The 19,378-nt window shown below is 45.6% G+C and overlaps 1 protein-coding gene across 1 annotated transcript in view; it reads left to right on the top strand.

The window, feature by feature from the left end:
• CAPN9 (calpain 9) overlaps positions 1-19,378 on the top strand; it is a 475,752-nt gene that overhangs the window by 151,025 nt on the left and 305,349 nt on the right. Inside the window, exon 3 of the mRNA XM_073671460.1 lies at positions 389-507. Within this exon, the coding sequence (XP_073527561.1) occupies positions 389-507 (119 nt within the window). The remainder of the gene's footprint in view (positions 1-388; positions 508-19,378) is intronic.

Below are 19,378 nucleotides of genomic sequence, written 5' to 3'. Positions count from 1 at the left end.
CTACTAGCAGACATAGTCAAACAATGCACTGTGTGCGTCGCAGCAATGTCAAAGTGATGGCCATCAAGCAGTGCCAAGGAAACAGGTGGTCCTAAACAGATGCTGGGGGAGCGGCCCACCCGGGCCTCGACAGTGAGTGGGTGCCCCGTTTGTCCAGGGCCCAGGAACTTGCCTGGGTGCTCACGCTGGTCCTGACTGATGCACACACACACGCACACACACCCACATACTGATACACACATACTATATTAAAACACACAGGCATACACACACAGGCATACACACACAGGCATACACACAAGATATGTGCACGTAGCCTTAGTGATTTATAAAAATATATTTATCTAATGTGACAAAAAAATTCACAGGTATTGTTTTTGTTTTATAGGTGATTGCTGGCTTTTGGCTGCTATTGCTTCTCTTACTCTCAATGAGAAGGTACTGCATAGAGTGGTTCCACCTGATCAGTCTTTTGGCACTGGCTATGCTGGCATTTTTCATTTTCAGGTAACATTGCATACATTGTATTACTTTTTGTAATATTAATATTATTACTACTAGAATTACTATTAAATGTTCTTGTTAGTATTCTAATGCTTGTAATAGGAAATGTATCATTTAATATAAATTTCAAGAGCAATTTAGTTTAGCTTGCATTTTAAAGAAGCGCATGATAATAGTCCTTACCTGTTTAAAAGGAAATGATCAATGCAGTACTAACTTAAAGTGTAGATTATATTAATAGTATGGGACATGCTAGTAATATATTTTTAAGGGCTCATACCCATATGTGTGAAAAAAAGTTCCGATATCTGGACTGAAAAATCAGACGAGTGTCATGCAAGTGTCATGCGATTTTCATGCGGACAATGCAATTTTTCACACCTGACATCCGTATGCATTGCGTTTTTTTCTCTGCAAATATTATTCTACAATCATTTACAGGACCATTTACAGTGTTCTATGTTACAGAATGGTATTGTATCCATAAAAATCGGATGGCATACGGATGGTCGGTATGCCGATCATTTTTTTTTTTCGCGCCCATTCACTTGCATTGGCGAGTCTCATCCGATATAATCGGCAATACACAGCATGCTGCAATTTTTTCTCAGTCCAATTTCAGCTGAGAAGAAAAATCGCAGATACATAGTAACATAGTAACATAGTTTTTAAGGTTGAAGGAAGACTAAGTCCATCTAGTTCAACCCATAGCCTAACATGTTGATCCAGAGGAAGGCAAAAAACCCCATGTGGCAAACACTAAGCTCCACATTGGGGAAAAAAATTCCTTCCCGACTCCATACGACAATCAGACTAGTTCCCTGGATCAACGCCCTATCAAGGAATCTAGTATATGTAACCTGTAATATTATACTTTTCATGCCCTTCTTAAATTTTAACACTGAATCACTCATTACAACATCATGCGGCAGAGAGTTCCATAGTCTCACTGCTCTTACAGTAAAGAATCCCCGTCTGTGATTATGATTAAACCTTCATTCCTCCAGACTTGGAAGATGCCCCCTTGTCCCCGTCTCAGGCCTCAGAGTAAAAAGATCAGTAGAAAGGTCTTTGTACTGTCCCCTCATATACTTGTACATAGTAATAAGATCACCCCTAAGCCTTCTTTTTTCCACAGTAAATAACCCCAAGTGTAATAACCTGTCTTGGTATTGCAGACCCCCCAGTCCTCTAATAACCTTGGTCGCTCTTCTCTGCACCCGCTCTAGTTCAGCTATGTCTTTCTTATACACCGGAGACAAGAACTGTACACAGTATTCTAAGTGTGGTCGCACTACAGACTTGTATAGAGGTAAAATTATGTTCTCCTCATGAGCATCTATGCCTCTTTTAATGCATCCCATTATTTTATTTGCCTTTGCAGCAGCTGCCTGACACTGGCCACTAAACGTGAGCTTGTCGTCCACCAATACACCCAGGTCTTTTTCAGTCACAGTTTTGCCCAGTGTTTTACAATTAAGCATATAATTATACATTTTATTTCCTCTGCCCAAGTGCATTACCTTACATTTATTCCCATTAAAGCTCATTTGCCATTTATCAGCCCAAGCTTCTAGTTTACATAGATCTTCCTGTAATATAAAATTGTCCTCCTCTGTATTGATTACCCTGCAGAGTTTAGTGTCATCTGCAAATATTGAAATATTACTCTGTATGCCCCCTACAAGGTCATTAATAAATATGTTAAAAAGAAGGGGGCCCAATACTGACCCCTGTGGTACCCCGCTTGTTAACTGAGACCCAGTCTGAGTGTTTTCCATTAATAACCACCCTTTGTTTCCTATCACTGAGCCAATTCTTAACCCACATACATATATTTTCCCCTATCCCCATTGTTCTCATTTTATGTATCAACCTTTTGTGTGGAAACGTATCAAAAGCTTTTGAAAAGTCCATATACACAACATCCACTGCATTTCCTTGGTCCAGTCCAGAACTTGCCTCCTCATAAAAACTGATCAGATTAGTTTGACAGGAACGGTCCCTCGTAAACCCATGTTGATATTGGGTCATGAGGTTATTCTTCTTCAGATACTCTAGTATAGCATCTCTTAGGAAACCCTCCAGGATTTTACCCACAGTAGAGGTTAAGCTTACCGGCCTATAATTTCCAAGTTCAGTTTTTGTCCCCTTTTTGAATATTGGCACCACATTTGCTATACGCCAGTCCTGTGGTACAGACCCTGTTATTATGGAATCTTTAAAAATTAAAAACAATGGTCTATCTATGACATTACTTAATTCCTGCAGTACTCGCAGGTGTATCCCATCCGGGCCCGGGGATATGTCAACCCTAGTGATTTTTAGACGCCGCCGTACTTCCTGCTGGGTTAAGCAAGTGACATTTAATGGAGAATTTTTGTTCTCACTGATCATGTTTTCTGTCATGCGATTTTCCTGTGTAAATACTGTTGAAAAAAAATCATTTAGCATATTGGCATTTTCCTCATCCTCATCCACCATTTCACCCAGACTATTTTTAAGGGGTCAACACTATCATTTTTTAGTTTTTTTACTATTTATGTAGTTAAAGAATATATTGGGATTATTTTTACTTTCTCTGGCAATGATTCTCTCTGCCTCAATCTTTGCTGCCTTGATTTGTTTTTTACATAATTTTATTTAATTTTCTATATTTATTTAATAACCCATTAAATAACATTGGTCAGAGTGCAATCAGATTTTTTATCGGATTGCACTAGTCTGTTTTTCTCACGTGAGTATGAGCCCTTATAGTACAACTTCACCACACAGAAATAAAAGATATTACAGTATGAGAAGAAAAAGCCAGGCATGGTGATTGCATGATAGAATGAAGCTAAATGACCACATATGCTTCCAGCCATATCCAGCTCCATGATATAACATTAAGTAGCAGGTGCCGGTGTGTTGGGCAGGATGAGGACCAGGGCACATGCCTATCAGGGCTGTGTTCGGCTACGTTTTCACAACAAGTATTTCATGCATTTCGGAGTTTTAGATGCTGCAGATTTTCTGCATTATTTCTGAGCCAATTAGCTAAATTAGCTTACTTATGTTTTTTTCATTGCATGTTTTAGTGCATTTTATGCATGTGTTTTTTGTCTCCTTCTGGTATGTTAAATTTTTGAATAAAACTGTTTTTTGGGAACTTAATCTTATTTGGCTATGATTAAACTTTTTTGACAAACTCATTTACTCTGTACATGACTTTAGTGTGTTTTAAAATGCATGTGTTTTTTTATCTGCAGATTTTCCACATCTCTTTCAAGTCTATGGGGAAAATCCGCAAATAAGATGCATATTTAAGGCAATAAAAATTGACATGTTACAGATTACAAAATTGCATCACTGTCATTGCCTGCAGTGTTAAAAAAAAAAAAAAAAGAAAAAAAAAAAGTACAGTGGGCATGAAATTTCTATAAATCCCATATACTTTACTGGAACTGTAATGGTGTTAGATGGAAACCCCCAAGTAAGTGCTCAACGTAGAGTGCCAGAAAAATATGATCCCAAATGTTATGTAAAATGTTCGTAACAAAAGCTTCAAATCAATCCACAAAAAAAAGCCCCAACTCAGGTCTGTCATCTGTCAATGGAAATATAGGGGGCTTCCATGTTACTTGTAGTGCAAATGCTCTGGAAAAGCTAAATGGCTACACTCCCCTCAAAAGCAATCCAGCGAATTCTGCACTCCCAAATCCAAATGCCCCCCTCCCTTCTGAGCTCCAGTGTGCCTAAACCACATTTGGCATCCACATGTTTGGTATTTCTGTAGCAATGAGAGCCCACCTAATTTATGGGTGCGTGTTTCCAGAAGCATGAGCTGAGCACAATGTACAGTCACTACAATGGCAATTTGCAATTTTCACTCAATAACATCCACTGCTGCTTGTTTCTGGAAAACACCCATGGAGTCAAAATTGTCACTATAACTGTAGATAAATTCCCAAATGGGTATAATTTACAAAATGGGGTCACTTGAGGGGGGATTCTGATCTTCTAGCAGTTAGTGACTCTGTCTATGGAGTCCACAAACTATTCTAGGAAAATCTGCGCTCGAGTAGGCAAATAGCGCTCCGTCCCTCCCGAGTCTCGCTGTATGGCTAAGCAGTACTGTACAGCCACATATGGGGTATTTCTACATTCAGCAAAAATTGTGGGACAAATTTTGGTGCCATTTTTACCCATTTCCCAGTGTGAAAGTGTAAATTCTGGGACTAAAACAGAATTTTGGTGGTAGAAATGTAATTATTTTTTCTTCACTGCTCAATGGTATAACATTTAAAAATGTAATTATTTTTTCTTCACTGCTCAATGGTATAACATTTTGTGACCCACCTAGATGAATTCATTGAGAGGTGTAGTTTGTAAAATGGGGTCACTTATGGCAATTCTGCTGTTGTGGCACCTCAGGGGCTCTGCCAATGAGACATGGCACCCTCAAACCAGTCCTGCAAAATCTGCTCCAATGTGGTGCTTCTTACCGTCTGAGCTTTGCACTGTGCCTGAAAAGTAGTTTTTGACAACATATGCGTACTCAGGAGAAATTCCACAACAAATTTTGGGGTTCATTTTCTCCTGCTATCCTTGTGAAAATGAAAAAATTGAGGGCTAAAACAATTGTTTTTTATTTTCACAGATCAATGTTATAATTAGTGTTGAGCCACCCCCGTAATGTTCGAGTTCGGTTCGGTTCGTCGAACACCCGTATGTTCGCCGAACTGTTCGTCGAACACCGTTAAAACCAATGGCAGGCAAACAAAAACACATAGAAACACATAGAAAACACCTTCAAAGGTGTCCAAAAGCTGACAAACTGCTCAGAAGACACAACTAACACATGGAAAAGTGACAATTACATATAGTCATGCGAAAAGAAAAGAGGTGGAGGAGTAAAAGGAGGGGTGAGACACAGATATAGGCATGTCATGCCCTTCTAAAACCAAAAAAGTGCGAAGCCGACACGGCCAGTCCGTTCCTGCCCGTGCGACCTCCGTGTCGCCGGGTTTGTGCCAGAGCCGCGGTGAACCCTGACGGCCAGCCCCCCCTCTCCCAATACTGGTGCCTGTCCGCTGGTGGGTCGAGCGAGCCCCCCTGCGGTGGAGGCAGGTCTAATCTTTTTAATTTAAATTGTCTCTCTAATTTGAATGAGTACACTTTAAATCCTTTTACAAGGATCTATTAAAGGGCAGGTCTCATGCCAGCAGCCGCGGTAATTCCAGCTCCAGTAGCATCCACTAAAGCTGCTGCAGTTAAAAAGCTTTTATAAGGATCGAGCTTGGCGGTCCACCGCAAGGCGTCCTACCGCCAGTCCCAGCCCCTGTGCCTTGGGGTGCCTCCCCGATGCTCTTCACTGAGTGTCCCGGGGACCCAAACCATTTCCTTTGAAAAAATTAAGTGTCCAAACTACAGGTGGTGTAGCTTGCTTAACAGCTGGGATAATCCGCTGACTAGCAGACACTGCTACTAGGCACAAAGTATTTCCTGGGCTAGATGCAGTTAAAAATTTGTAATTCGATACTCTCGTTGGATGCTGAGAAAGCATTCCATAGAGTCTCCTGGCACGCCATATATGATTCTCTTAAAAAGCTTGGGGTAGGGGTCTAGGGGACCCTTTTATAGGCAAAATCACGGCCCTGTATCGCAATACATCACCTAGGCTGAAGATAAATGGAACATTTTCATCACCTTTCATAATCACCAATGGGACAAGGCAGGAATGTCCTCTGTCCCCTCTCTTATACTTCCTAGTGACGGAGCACCTGCTCTCATCAATTCGCCATAACCCCAATATTAGGTGGATTGAGGTGGGAGACACCGAGTACAAGTGCTCTGCATTTGCTGCTGATGTCCTAGTATATATCACTCAATCACATATATCCATCCCTGCTGTTATGGCTGAAATGGATCACTTTGTTACATGGTCAAATTTTAAAATCAATGCAGCGAAGTCTGAGGCCCTCGATGTCTCCCTCCCCAAATCCATACAGGATTCCATCCAGTCCAACTTTCCCTTTGCCTGGCCCTCACAGGGTATCAAATACTTAGGAATTCGTATTCATAGAGACCTCTCCCGTCTGTTATCTTAACTTTGGGCCCTTTATTGAACAACTCCATACAGACCACGGTTGGCAAGTTAGAACTGTAAGATTCACTACGTGAACCACTGGTGTTTTGTGGAAAAGCACATGTACACTGTGTTCCAAATTATTATGCAAAAAGTGTTTAGGAGTGATAAGGGAAGAATTTGTTTGTTTGTCAGTTAAACTCATTGATGGTGATGTGTGTCAGGGCTCTTTATATCACTGTAAGCAATTGCAGACACCTGTGCTAATTAGTTTGGCAGGTGTGTCCAATGAAAGGCAAGACTACTTAAGAAGGCTGTCTCACATTATTAAGCAGCCTACATTTTCTGCCAAAATGGGAAAGAAAAAGGATGTGTCGGCTGCTGAGAAGCAACAAATTGTGGAGTGTTTAGGTCAAGGCATGACTACAATCAACATTGCCAAGACACTTCATCGTGATCATCGCACAATCAAGAACTATGTAGCTGATTCACAGTACACACGTGTGCGTGCTGATAAGGGAAAATTGATGACTCTTTCCTACAGGCAATTACGTCAGGTTAAAAAAGCAACGGCAAAAAAAGGCTTGTCATAGCAGCAGACAAGTTTTTGAAGCTGCAGGTGCCTCCAACGTCCCCCGAACAACAAGATGCAGGGTCCTTAAGAGATTTGCAGCTGTGCGTAAGCCATCCTGTCGACCTCCTCTATCCACTGTACACAAGCAGAAACCGCTCCAGTGGGCCAAACAATACATGAAGACTGACTTCAAAACTGTTTTGTTCACCGATGAGTGCCGTGCAACGCTTGATGGTCCAGATGGATGGAGTGGAGGATGGCTGGTTGATGGACACCCCATGCAAACACGGCTACGGCGCCAACAAGGAGGAGGTGGAGTAATGTTTTGGGCTGGAATCATGGGGAGAGAGATTGTCTGCCCTTTTAGGATCCCTGAAGGGGTAAAGATGAACTCCATAATGTATGTTGAGTTTCTCAAACAGCACTTCCTGCCATGGTTCAAGAAGAAGAACCATGTATTCCGCAGCAAGATCATTTTCGTGCATGATAATGCACCGTCTCATGCTGCACATAACGCATCTGCATCTCTGGCTGATATGGGCATAAAAGGGGACAAACTTATGGTGTGACCCCCCTGCTCCCCTGACCTCTACCCCATTCAGAACCTCTGGAGCATCATCAAAAGGAGTGTCTATGATAGCGGGAGGCAGTTCACATCTAAGCAACAGCTCTGGGAGGGTATTCTGTTCTCATGCAAAACAACTGAAGCAGAAACCATCCAAAACCTGACAAATTCAATGGACGAGAGAGTTCAGAAGCTCCTTTCGAACAAGGGGTCCTATGTGCAAATGTAACATCACCTAGAATAAAGTTTTGAGTTGAAAACTGTTTGATTTCAGTTTGTAATAACCTGCTAATGCTTATAATTTCAAAAATGACCATTTTTTTGTTCTTTATTAAAATGAAAAGGTTGATCGAAGAGTGTGGGGTATCTAAGAGTGTGGCAACCCAGTAGTCAGGATTATTTCGAATTCTGACAATCTGAGGGTCATGTTGCAGGTAGTGCAGCAAGAAGGCATTCATGTGTCTTGCGCATCTAGGAGCCCCAAAATTATTTTCCGGGCTAGATGCAGCTAAAAATTATTATTAATTTGAAAGCTGGTGGAGCTTGGTATAGATGGCCTAATAGAATCAGTACTGCAAACTGCTACAAGGCCCAAATTATTTTCCAGCCAAGATACAGATAAACATGATTAGTAATTTTAAATCTGGTGGAGTTTAGTATAGATGGCCTAATAGAATCAGTACTGCACACTGCTACAAGGCCCAAATTATTTTACAGCCAAGATACAGATGAACATGATTAGTAATTTGAAAGCTTAAAACTGTTTGTGAGGTGATTTTAACAAATCATCAAGCTTTTACTCTCCCCAGGATGACACAGGGGTAGAAAAGTCCTTTCGGATCCATGATTTGATCATCTTTATGAACGTGAGTCTGTCTACATTATCAGTGGAGAGCCGCGTGCGCTTATCTGTCAGCACACCACCAGCAGCGCTGAACACATGTTCAGACAGAACGCTGGCTGCGGGGCATGACAAGATCTCCAAGGCGTAAGTGGCGAGCTCTGGCCATTTATCCAGATTGGAAGCCCAAAAAGAGCAAGGGTCCAGTGACACAGTCATGGCTTCAATGTTTACTTGGAGATACTCCTGTACCATCGTCTCTAGGCGTTGACTATGTGTCAGACTTCTTGTCTCCTGTGGCCTTGCAAAGGATGGGCTAAAAAAGTGGTGAAATGATTCCGCAAAATTGATGTTACCAGCAGATACTGTGTTTCTGTTACGTTTTGAGTGCTGAACACTCGACGGTCCCACGTTTGGCAAGTTGAACTGTGAGATTCACTACGTGCACCACTGGTGTTTTGTGGAAAAGCACATGTAAGTGATGTGCCCCCTGGGCCATGTTGGGCAGCGTTGCGCATGCGGGGAATACCCGGAGCCGGATCTGATAGGGGTAGTAGTCCTCGTGACGGTGACCCAGTCCGTGCCCAGGGTGTCAAACCAAGTGGCAGAACTTAGGCTAAGATGTTATAGAGTTCGACTACGCCACCGGTTGAATGCGGTTATGAAACCGCCGCTGCAGGGCAGACCGCTGAGGCCGGTGGTACGGTTGTGCAGCGTGGATAGTATAACCCCCAACGGGAGGGGTATGGCCTCAGGGCAGCGGACGTGGATGATGGGGATAGCAGAATTGCACGCGGGCACCAGGAACCACTCAGAGACGGTGCGGTGTAGTTCAGGGTCTTTACTGGTGGCAAAGGTAGACCCTCCCGGGAGTACTGGCTAGCGATCGGGGCCTGGTCAGTCTGTGAGCAGATAGGATCTCCCCTGGCCAGGCGGAGTTGTAGGCCTCCCCAACTATTGTACTCTTCCTGGCTACCTTGCTAGAAGCGGGTAGAAGTAGCCCACGTCCCTGAGTGTACCGTGTGGTGCTCACCCGTATGGCCGGTGACTCGGGGCCTTCTGGTAGCCTCCGCTCCACGCCGGCGGTGCTGGTCCCCTTGCGTGTGACCGTGCCTTCGGGTGCCTTCGGGTTTCTTGGCCAGAGGACCTGAAATCCCCTGCCGGTCGGTTTCTGCTGCTGGGTATGGATCAGTCCCCACAGCCTCGGACTCCGTGTCCGGTGAGATCTCTTCAGTCAGGACGAGCTCTACAGCTTCCAGTCTCTGACCCCTTTTATCACTGCTCCCACAGAGCTCCTGATCTTGCTCTCCCTGTATCTGCTCCACTCCAGACCAGACTGTGTCTGTCTGGGACTCCTCTTCTCCCTTCTAACCCTGCCTCAGCCCCCAGTTTTTATAGGGGAAGTTCTTCCCCTCCCAGGGCTGGGCAGGAGGTGTGGCATGCTTAGGGCACCTGACCACCTGCTCTCAGACGTAATATTGCTATTACTGTGGTAACCAGACCCCTGGGGTTCCACATAAGATTCTGCAACAGTCTCTGCTGATACTCCTGCATGCGTGCATCCCTTTCTATGGCAGGAATAATTTCTGCAAATTTACTTTTGTACCGGGGATCTAACAGTGTGGCAACCCAGTAGTCCGGATTATTTCTAATTCTCACAATTCGAGGGTCATGTTGCAGGTAGTGCAGCAAGAAGGCACTCGTGTGTTGCGCATCCAGGAGCACCAAGTCCCTGTTGTGTTGGTGGCGAGGTAATAATCATGCATCCTTCCTCTGCCCTCTCCCCCCAACCTCGCACAACAGAAATGTGATCAAGGTCTCCCTCATCTGATGAGTCTTCCATCAGTTCGTCCTCCTCTTCTTCCTGGGCTCCTGCACCTTCCTCACTAGTTTGGCTGCTACCATGCGCCCTGGTAAAACCATCTCCCCCACCCTCACATGCCTGCTGCCTTGGTGCTGCCGACCGTCTGGACCTTGCAGATGTTAGCCCTTCCGCATACAACTCCTCCTCCTCTACATCCTCCACCTCCTCTTGTGCCACCACCTGACTCCGAATTCTGTTTAACATGTGCTCCAGCATGTAAATCACCGGAATAGTCATGCTGATAATGGCATCGTCAGCACTAAACATCTTCGTCGCCATTTCAAAACTGTGCAGAAGGGTGCATAGGTCCCTGATCTGAGACCACTCCTCCAGCGTGATTTGCCCCACCTCTGGATCTCGTTGGCCCAGGCTATACGTCAGAACATATTGCACCAGGGCTTGTCGGTGCTGCCACAGTCGCTGCAACATGTGCAGAGTTGAATTCCACCGGGTAGGCACATCGCGTTTTAGCCGGTGAAGTGGCAGGCCCAACGACTTCTGTAGAGATGCAAGTCGCTGAGCTGCGGGATGCGAACGGCGGAAGTGAGCACACAGCGACCGTGCCCTCTGCAGAAGGCCAGCTAGTCTGGGATAGTGGGCTAAAAATTGCTGGACAACCAGGTTCAACACGTGAGCCATACAAGGCACGTGTGTGACATTGCCCCGGCGAAGGGCCGCACCCAGGTTTGCAGCATTGTCGCACACAGCCATCCCTGGTTTCAGGTCCAGTGGAGACAACCATTCATGAAACTGGTTCTCCAGAGCTGACCACAACTCCTCAGCTGTGTGACTCACATTTCCCAGACATTTCAAAGTAAAAACCGCCTGATGACGTTGAGGCCTGCTGCCAGCTTAGTAAGGAGGTGTGCAGGATCCCTTCTGCGCAGTTAGAAAGCTTGTGGCATGACCAGACAGGCTTTGGGTGCAGGTGGAGGACCGAGAGGAGGTTGAGGAGGCAGAAGCAGTGGAGGAACTTTGAGATCAAGAGGATTGAAGCACAACTCGTGGGGACGGCAAGACTTGGACAGCAGGCCCTTGTCCTGCTGTCACCATAGTTACCCAGTGCCCAGTCAGCGACATAACGCCCCTGTCATTGCCTACTCATCCAAGTGTCTGTGGTGAAATGCACCCTGTCACACACAGAGTTTCTCAAAGAAGCGGTGATGTTGTGTGCGACATGCTGGTGGAGCGCAGGCACACCTTTCTTTGAGAAGTAGTGCCGACTGGGCATTTGGTACTGGGGCACTGCGACGGACATAAGGTCTCGAAAATCCTCTGTGTCCACCAGGCGGAAAGGCAGCATTTCTGCAGCCAAGAGCTTGCAGATGGTGAAATTCAACCTCTTAGCTTTCTCATGGTCTTTTACTTGTCCACATCTGAGGGACCGAGGGCTGGCTGTTGTGCTTAGACGGGGTTAAGAAGGGTGTCCCCGGCAAACTGCCGGTCTGTGAGGAAGATGCAGGCGGACATGTTAGGTTGCCTTGATCCAAAGGTGGTGCTATCGATGTCGGACAGTGCTGAGCACCAGCTAGTGTTTCAACCTCCAAAGAAAATGATGACCTGCCAATCACGCTGGCTGTTGTGGGTAAAGAGGTGGCAGGTCTGCGTCCCAAAACAGGTGAGACTGCTGTCCCCCCTGTCACAGAGGATGAAGAGGCCGCAGATGCACAAGATGTGGCAGATGGTGGTTGGCCTGGCCGGCTAGGCCACATTGTAGCACACTGAGCTTCCCACTGCAACTTATGCTTCATATCTATGTGCCGGTTCATGCATGAAGTACTCAAACTATGTATTTTTTGGCCTCTGCTTAGCTTTTGCTGACAAATGTTACAGATAACATGAGTTGGGTCATCCTTATCGATCTGAAAAAAATGCCCAGGCTATGCAAGGCTTAGCACCCATGCGACCTGAAGAGCCACCACGACTTGTGGTCAGAGGCAGAGTTGTGTTTGAGGATGCAGTTGTTGACGTGCTTCCAGTACTACGTCTCTGTCCAGGAAGGCGCAACCTGACCTCGTCGTCACTAGCATCCTCCTCCACCTCCTCTGCTGACCTCATCTCTTGGCTGACTGTGGGTTGACAGTAAGTGGGATCTCCAACCTCGTCATCATCACCCTGTGTGTTATCACACCCGTCGTCCTCAGAGCCAACCTGTTCCTGCCCTGACAAAAAACTAAAGATGTCGCTCCAAACAGGTATTTGAGTCTCATCATCATCTTCCTCATTGTCTCCACCAACAGGAGTTACAGTTTGGGAACGAGGGTCTACATTATGGTCAGAACCTTCTGCATCTGGTCCTGGATCCGACTCATAAAGATTCTGGGCATCAGTGCAGATCATTTCCTCGTCTGGATTCACAGAAGCTCTGGAGCCGACCTCTGATTCCCAGGCTATAGTATGAGTAAATAGCTCTGCAGACTCAACCATCTGTTCTACCCCATACTCAGACGGGCAGCTGGAGACTTGGGAGTAGAGATGAGCGGTGTTCGACTAGAACTGTTCGCCAATCTCAAATTCGAGCTGTTTTGGGCGGTGTTCGAGTTGTTCGACGAACCCGAACGATTTGCAAAAAATTCGGCTGTTCGAGGTTATGTTCGATAACTGTTCGTGCACCTGCATGTCTGGCGCTATTTAGAGCACCAATCATGCAGGGATTGTCTGCCACTCACTGTAATGCCACAGCCATGGTGGTTGTGGCATTACAGTGATTGCCCAAATCGATGGGAACAGTGCCAACAGTGAAACATGAAAAGCCGGCAATTCAGCAGCGGCATACACCTGTACCCGACAATTTAGAACCGAAAGAATAGAGCTTCACACATAGATTAGATAGATATAAACATGTCAGCCACATATATACGAAGTACAGTGACAGTGCTGCTTACTGTACTTGTCATTTAGCGTAAAGGATTTATCAAAAAAAATAATAGTGTTTTCATGCACCGTCTCTTTAAAAAAGCCGGCCGGCAATTCAGCAGCGGTACCCGACAATTTATAACAGACAGAATAGAGCTTCACACATAGATTAGATAGATAGAAACATGTCAGTCACATATATATGAAGTACAGTTATAGTGTTGGTTACTGTACTTGTCATTTAGTATTAAAACAAAGGATTTATTATTAAAAAAATTAGCGTGGGGTTCCCCTTAATTTTAGGCTCTAGCGGAGGTTAAGCAGACGGCTGGGGCAGATGTTTGAAGCCTGGGAAGGGGGTAATACCCACGGAGCTTCCCAGGCTACTAATATCAGCCCCCAGCTGAATACATAGCCTTTACTAGCTATTAAAATGGGGGACCCCCCCAAAAAAATGACGTGGGGTCCCCCCTAATTTAATAGCTAGCAAAGGCTAGGCAGACAGCTGGGGGCTGATATTAATAGCCCAGGAAGGGAGCCATGAATATTGGCCCCCTCCCAGGCTAGAAACACCAGCCGTCAGCCGCCCCAGAAATGGCGCATTCATAGGATGCGCCAATTCTGGCACTTAGCCTCGCTCTTCCACGCTGCCCTGGTGCGGTGGCAGGGGGTAATAGGGTTGGGGTTGATGTCAGCTTATAATGCCAGGTGACATCAAGCCCAGGTTAGTAATGGAGAGGCGTCTATAAGACACCCCCATTACTAACCCCATAGTCAAAGTTAAAAAAAACACAAACACCCAGAATAAAGTCCTTTAATTGAAATAAAGACACAATCCTTTATTGTTCTAAATTAAACCATACTTACCGTCACGCCCATTCCAGCTGAAGCCAACGATCTCCTGCAATAAAAGAAAAATAATAAAGCAACCTCATCCTTACCTTTCCATGGATCCCACGACAGCTTCAGCTCTGCTACATCGAGATGACAGGCTGGACCGCAGCAGAACGCTGCCATCCAGCCTCTCATCCCGCAGACACTGAGAAGCGCAGGCTTGCTTGCGCTGCTCAGCGTCTCTCTGTGACGACATCCAGATGAGCCGAGTTCATGTCCAATGAACTCGGCTCACCTCATGCACGTCACTGACAGCGTGGGAAAATTCTCACGCTGAAGCGGTGAGTGCAGGAGAATTCTCCCACGCTGTCAGTGACTTGCATAAGGTGAGCTCATGTCCAATGAACTCAGCTCACCTCCTGCACGTCACTGACAGCGTGGGAGAATTCTCCTGCACTCAGCGCTTCAGCGTGAGAATTCTCCCACGCTGAAGCGCTGAGTGCAGGAGAATTTTCCCACGCTGTCAGTGACGTGCATAAGGTGAGCTCATGTCCAATGAACTCAGCTCACCTCCTGCACGTCACTGACAGCGTGGGAGAATTCTCCTGCACTCAGCGCTTCAGTGTGAGAATTCTCCCACGCTGAAGCGCTGAGTGCAGGAGAATTTTCCCACGCTGTCAGTGACGTGCATGAGGTGAGCCGAGTTCATTGGACATTAACTCGGCTCATCTGGATGCCCTCACAGAGAGACACTGTGGAGCGCAAGCAAGCCTGCGCTTCTCAGTGTCTGCGGGATGACAGGCTGGATGGCAGCGTTCTGCTGCGGTCCAGCCTGTCATCTCGATGTAGCAGAGCTGAAGCTGTCATGGGAACCATGGAAAGGTAAGGATGATGTTGCTTTATTATTTTTCTTTTATTTCAGGAGATCGTTGGCTTCAGCTGGAATGGGCGTGACGGTAAGTATGGTTTAATTTAGAACAATAAAGAATTGTGTGTTTATTTCAATTAAAGGACTTTTTTCTGGGTGTTGTGTTTTTTTTAAATACTTTACTAGAAATTCATGGTGGTCATGTCTAATATTGGCGTGACCCCATGAATTTCGGGCTTAGGGCCAGCTGATAATGCCAAGCTGGCCCTAACCCCTTTATTACCCAGTGAGCCACCGCATCAGGGCCCTGGATGAGTTGGGTACAGCGCCAGAACATGGCGCTTCTATGAACGCGCCATTTTCCGGGGTGGCTGCGGACTGCAATTTGCAGCGGGGGTGGCCCAGAAAGCTTGGGCCTCCCTGCGCTGCGGATTCCAGCCCCCAGCTGCCTAGTTGTACCTGGCTGGACACAAAAACAGGGCGAAGCCCCACGTCAATTTTCTTTAAATTATTTCATGAAATAATTAAGAAAAAAAGGGCTTCCCTATATTGTTGTGTCCGGCCAGGTACAAATAGGCAGCTGGTGGTTGGGGGCAGCCCGTTCCTGCCTGCTGTACCTGGCTGGACACAAATATAGTGCGAAGCCCCACGTCAATTTTTTTTTAATTATTTCATGAATTTCCTGAAATAATTTAAAAAAATTGAAGTGGGGCTTCGCACTATATTTGTGTCCAGCCAGGTACAGCAGGCAGGAACGGGCTGCCCCCAACCACCAGCTGCCTATTTGTACCTGGCCGGACACAACAATATAGGGAAGGCCTTTTTTTCTTAATTATTTCATGAATTTCATGAAATAATTAAAAAAAAAAGTACGTGGGGCTTCGCCCTATTTTTGTGTCCAGCCAGGTACAACTAGGCAGCTGGGGGCTGGAATCTGCAGCGCAGGGAGGCCCAAGCTTTCTGGGCCCCCCCCGCTACAAATTGCAGTCCGCAGCCACCCCGGAAAATGGCGCGTTCATAGAAGCGCCATCTTCTGGCGCTGTACCCAACTCATCCAGGGCCCTGGTGCGGTGGCTCACTGGGTAATAAAGGGGTTAGGGCCAGCTTGGTATTATCAGCTGGCCCCAAGCCCAAAATTCATGGGGTCACGCCAGTATTAGACATGACCGCCATGAATTTCTAGTAAAGTATTTAAAAAAAACACAACACCCAGAATAAAGTCCTTTAATTGAAATAAAGACACAATTCTTTATTCTTCTAAATTAAACCATACTTACCATCACACCCATTCCAGCTAAAGCCAACGATCTCCTGCAATAAAAGAAAAATAATAAACCAACCTCATCCTTACCTTTCCATGGTTCCCACGACAGCTTCAGCTCTGCTACATCGAGATGACTGGCTGGACCGCAGCAGAACGCTGCCATCCAGTCTGTCATCCCGCAGACACTGAGAAGCGCAGGCATGCTTGCGCTCCTCACTGTCTCGCTGTGACGGCATCCAGATGAGCCGAGGTCATGTCCAATGAACTCGGCTCACCTCCTGCACGTCACTGACAGCGTGGGAAAATTCTCCTGCAATCAGCGCTTCAGCGTGAGAATTTTCCCACGCTGTCAGTGACGTGCATGAGGTGAGCCGAGTTCATTGGACATGAACTCGGCTCATCTGGATGTCGTCACAGAGAAACGCTGAGCAGCGCAAGCAAGCCTGCGCTTCTCAGTGTCTGCGGGATGAGAGGCTGGATGGCAGCGTTCTGCTGCGGTCCAGCCTGTCATCTCGATGTAGCAGAGCTGAAGCTGTCGTGGGAACCATGGAAAGGTAAGGATGAGGTTGCTTTATTATTTTTCTTTTATTGCAGGAGATCGTTGGCTTCAGCTGGAATGGGCGTGATGGTAAGTATGGTTTAATTTAGAACAATAAAGGATTGTGTCTTTATTTCAATTAAAGGACTTTATTCTGGGTGTTTGTGTTTTTTTTAACTTTGACTATGGGGTTAGTAATGGGGGTGTCTTATAGACGCCTCTCCATTACTAACCTGGGCTTGATGTCAGCTGGCATTATAAGCTGACATCAACCCCAGCCCTATAACCCCCTGCCACCGCACCAGGGCAGCGTGGAAGAGCGAGGCTAAGTGCCAGAATTGGCGCATCCTATGAATGCGCCATTTCTGGGGCGGCTGACGGCTGGTGTTTCTAGCCTGGGAGGGGGCCAATATTCATGGCTCCCTTCCTGGGCTATTAATATCAGCCCCCAGCTGTCTGCCTAGCCTTTGCTAGCTATTAAATTAGGGGGGACCCCACGTCATTTTTTTTGGGGGGTCCCCCATTTTAATAGCTAGTAAAGGCTATGTATTCAGCTGGGGGCTGATATTAGTAGCCTGGGAAGCTCCGTGGGTATTACCCCCTTCCCAGGCTTCAAACATCTGCCCCAGCCGTCTGCTTAACCTCCGCTAGAGCCTAAAATTAAGGGGAACCCCACGCCAATTTTTTTAATAATAAATCCTTTATTTTAATACTAAATGACAAGTACAGTAACCAACACTATCACTGTACTTCATATATATGTGACTGACATGTTTCTATCTATCTAATCTATGTGTGATGCTCTATCTTTCTGTTCTAAATTGTCGGGTACCGCTGCTGAATTGCCGGCCGGCTTTTTTAAAGAGACAGTGCATGAAAACACTATTATTTTTTTAAATAAATCCTTTACACTAAATGACAAGTACAGTAAGCAACACTGTCACTGTACTTCATATATATGTGACTGACATGTTTCTATCTATCTAATCTATGTGTGAAGCTCTATTCTTTCTGTTCTAAATTGTCGGGTACAGATGCTGAATTGCCGGCCGGCTTTTTTAAAGAGACGGTGCATGAAAACACTAATATTTTTTTTAATAAATCCTTTACACTAAATGACAAGTACAGTAAGCAACACTGTCACTGTACTTCATATATATGTGACTGACCTGTTTCTATCTATCTAATCTATGTGTGAAGCTCTATTCTTTCTGTTCTAAATTGTCGGGTACAGATGCTGAATTGCCGGCCGGCTTTTTTAAAGAGACAGTGCATGAAAACACTAATATTTTTTTTAATAAATCCTTTACACTAAATGACAAGTACAGTAACCAACACTGTCACTGTACTTCATATATATGTGACTGACATGTTTCTATCTATCTAATCTATGTGTGATGCTCTATTCCTTCTTGTCTAAATTGTCGGGTACCGGTGTATGCCGCTGCTGAATTTGCCGGCCGGCTTTTTTAAACAGAGTGTCTTCTGAGCAGTTTGTCAGCTTTTGGACACCTTTGCAGGTGTTTTCTATGTGTTTCTATGTGTTTTTGTTTGCCTGCCATTGGTTTTAACGGTGTTCGACGGTGTTCTAAGGTGTTCGACGAACAGTTCGACGAACAGTTCCTCGAACATCCCGGTGTTCGACGAACCGAACCGAACCCGAACACTACGGGGGTGGCTCAACACTACTTGGGAGCTGTGAGGAAGCAAGTGCGATTGGGGTGACACCTCTGAGGACTGGAGTATTTGTGATGTTGAAGTTGATGTGGAGGAGAGCCCACTTAAAGGAGCACTTGATATCCGTTGAAGCACCTGCTGTTTTTGTGCCTCATCTGGAATTTGTAGCGATTGGCGTGGCCATAAGAAAGGGATCTTATCACATTGTCCGCTAAAAGAAGTAGACATCTTAGTTTGGCTGGAAGATGGTCTTTCTTCTGCAGATGTTACTGTTGCCTTAACACCTACCCCACGGACACAACCTTTTTTTTCCCTTCCCAACACGCCTATTCCCCTTTCCACCAGCAGCACTCCTTTTTCCACTCATTTTGGTGGTTAACTAATTGACAACTCTGGAGTTGTTTGCACAAAAAACAATGCATGGGAACTGAGCAGAGCTGAGTGGCCAAACTGTGGTATTAGCCCAAAAGTATTGGCTGGGTTAGATGCAGTAAAACAATTTTATTACATACACAGGTGGTGGAGGTTAGTATAGATGGACTAATAGAACAAGTCCCACACACTGCTACAAGCCCAAATATTTTTTCAGAGCTAGATGCAGATAAAAATTATTTTGAATTTGCAACCTGGTGGGGGTTAGTATAGATGGACTAATAGAACAAGTCCCACACACTGCTACAAGCCCAAATATTTTTTCATAGCTAGATGCAGATAAAAATTATTTTGAATTTGAAACCTGGTTGAGGTTAGTATAGATGGACTAATAGAACAAGTCCCACACATTGCTACATCTTGATAAGATATCGCCTCAAAACGGTGATCCAGTTTACTTCAGAGCCGCTTGGCTTGCACTACCACATGGTCTCCTGACTGAAGTGGTCCACCCGAGGTTGGGGGCTGGCTTGAATGCTCCACTTCCCAGA

The sequence above is a fragment of the Phyllobates terribilis genome, unplaced genomic scaffold (assembly GCF_046119375.1).
Source record: "Phyllobates terribilis strain yellow unplaced genomic scaffold, ASM4611937v1 Scaffold_3__8_contigs__length_932513732, whole genome shotgun sequence".
Lineage (NCBI taxonomy): Eukaryota > Metazoa > Chordata > Amphibia > Anura > Dendrobatidae > Phyllobates > Phyllobates terribilis.
This window is presented reverse-complemented; position numbering and strand designations above follow the sequence as displayed.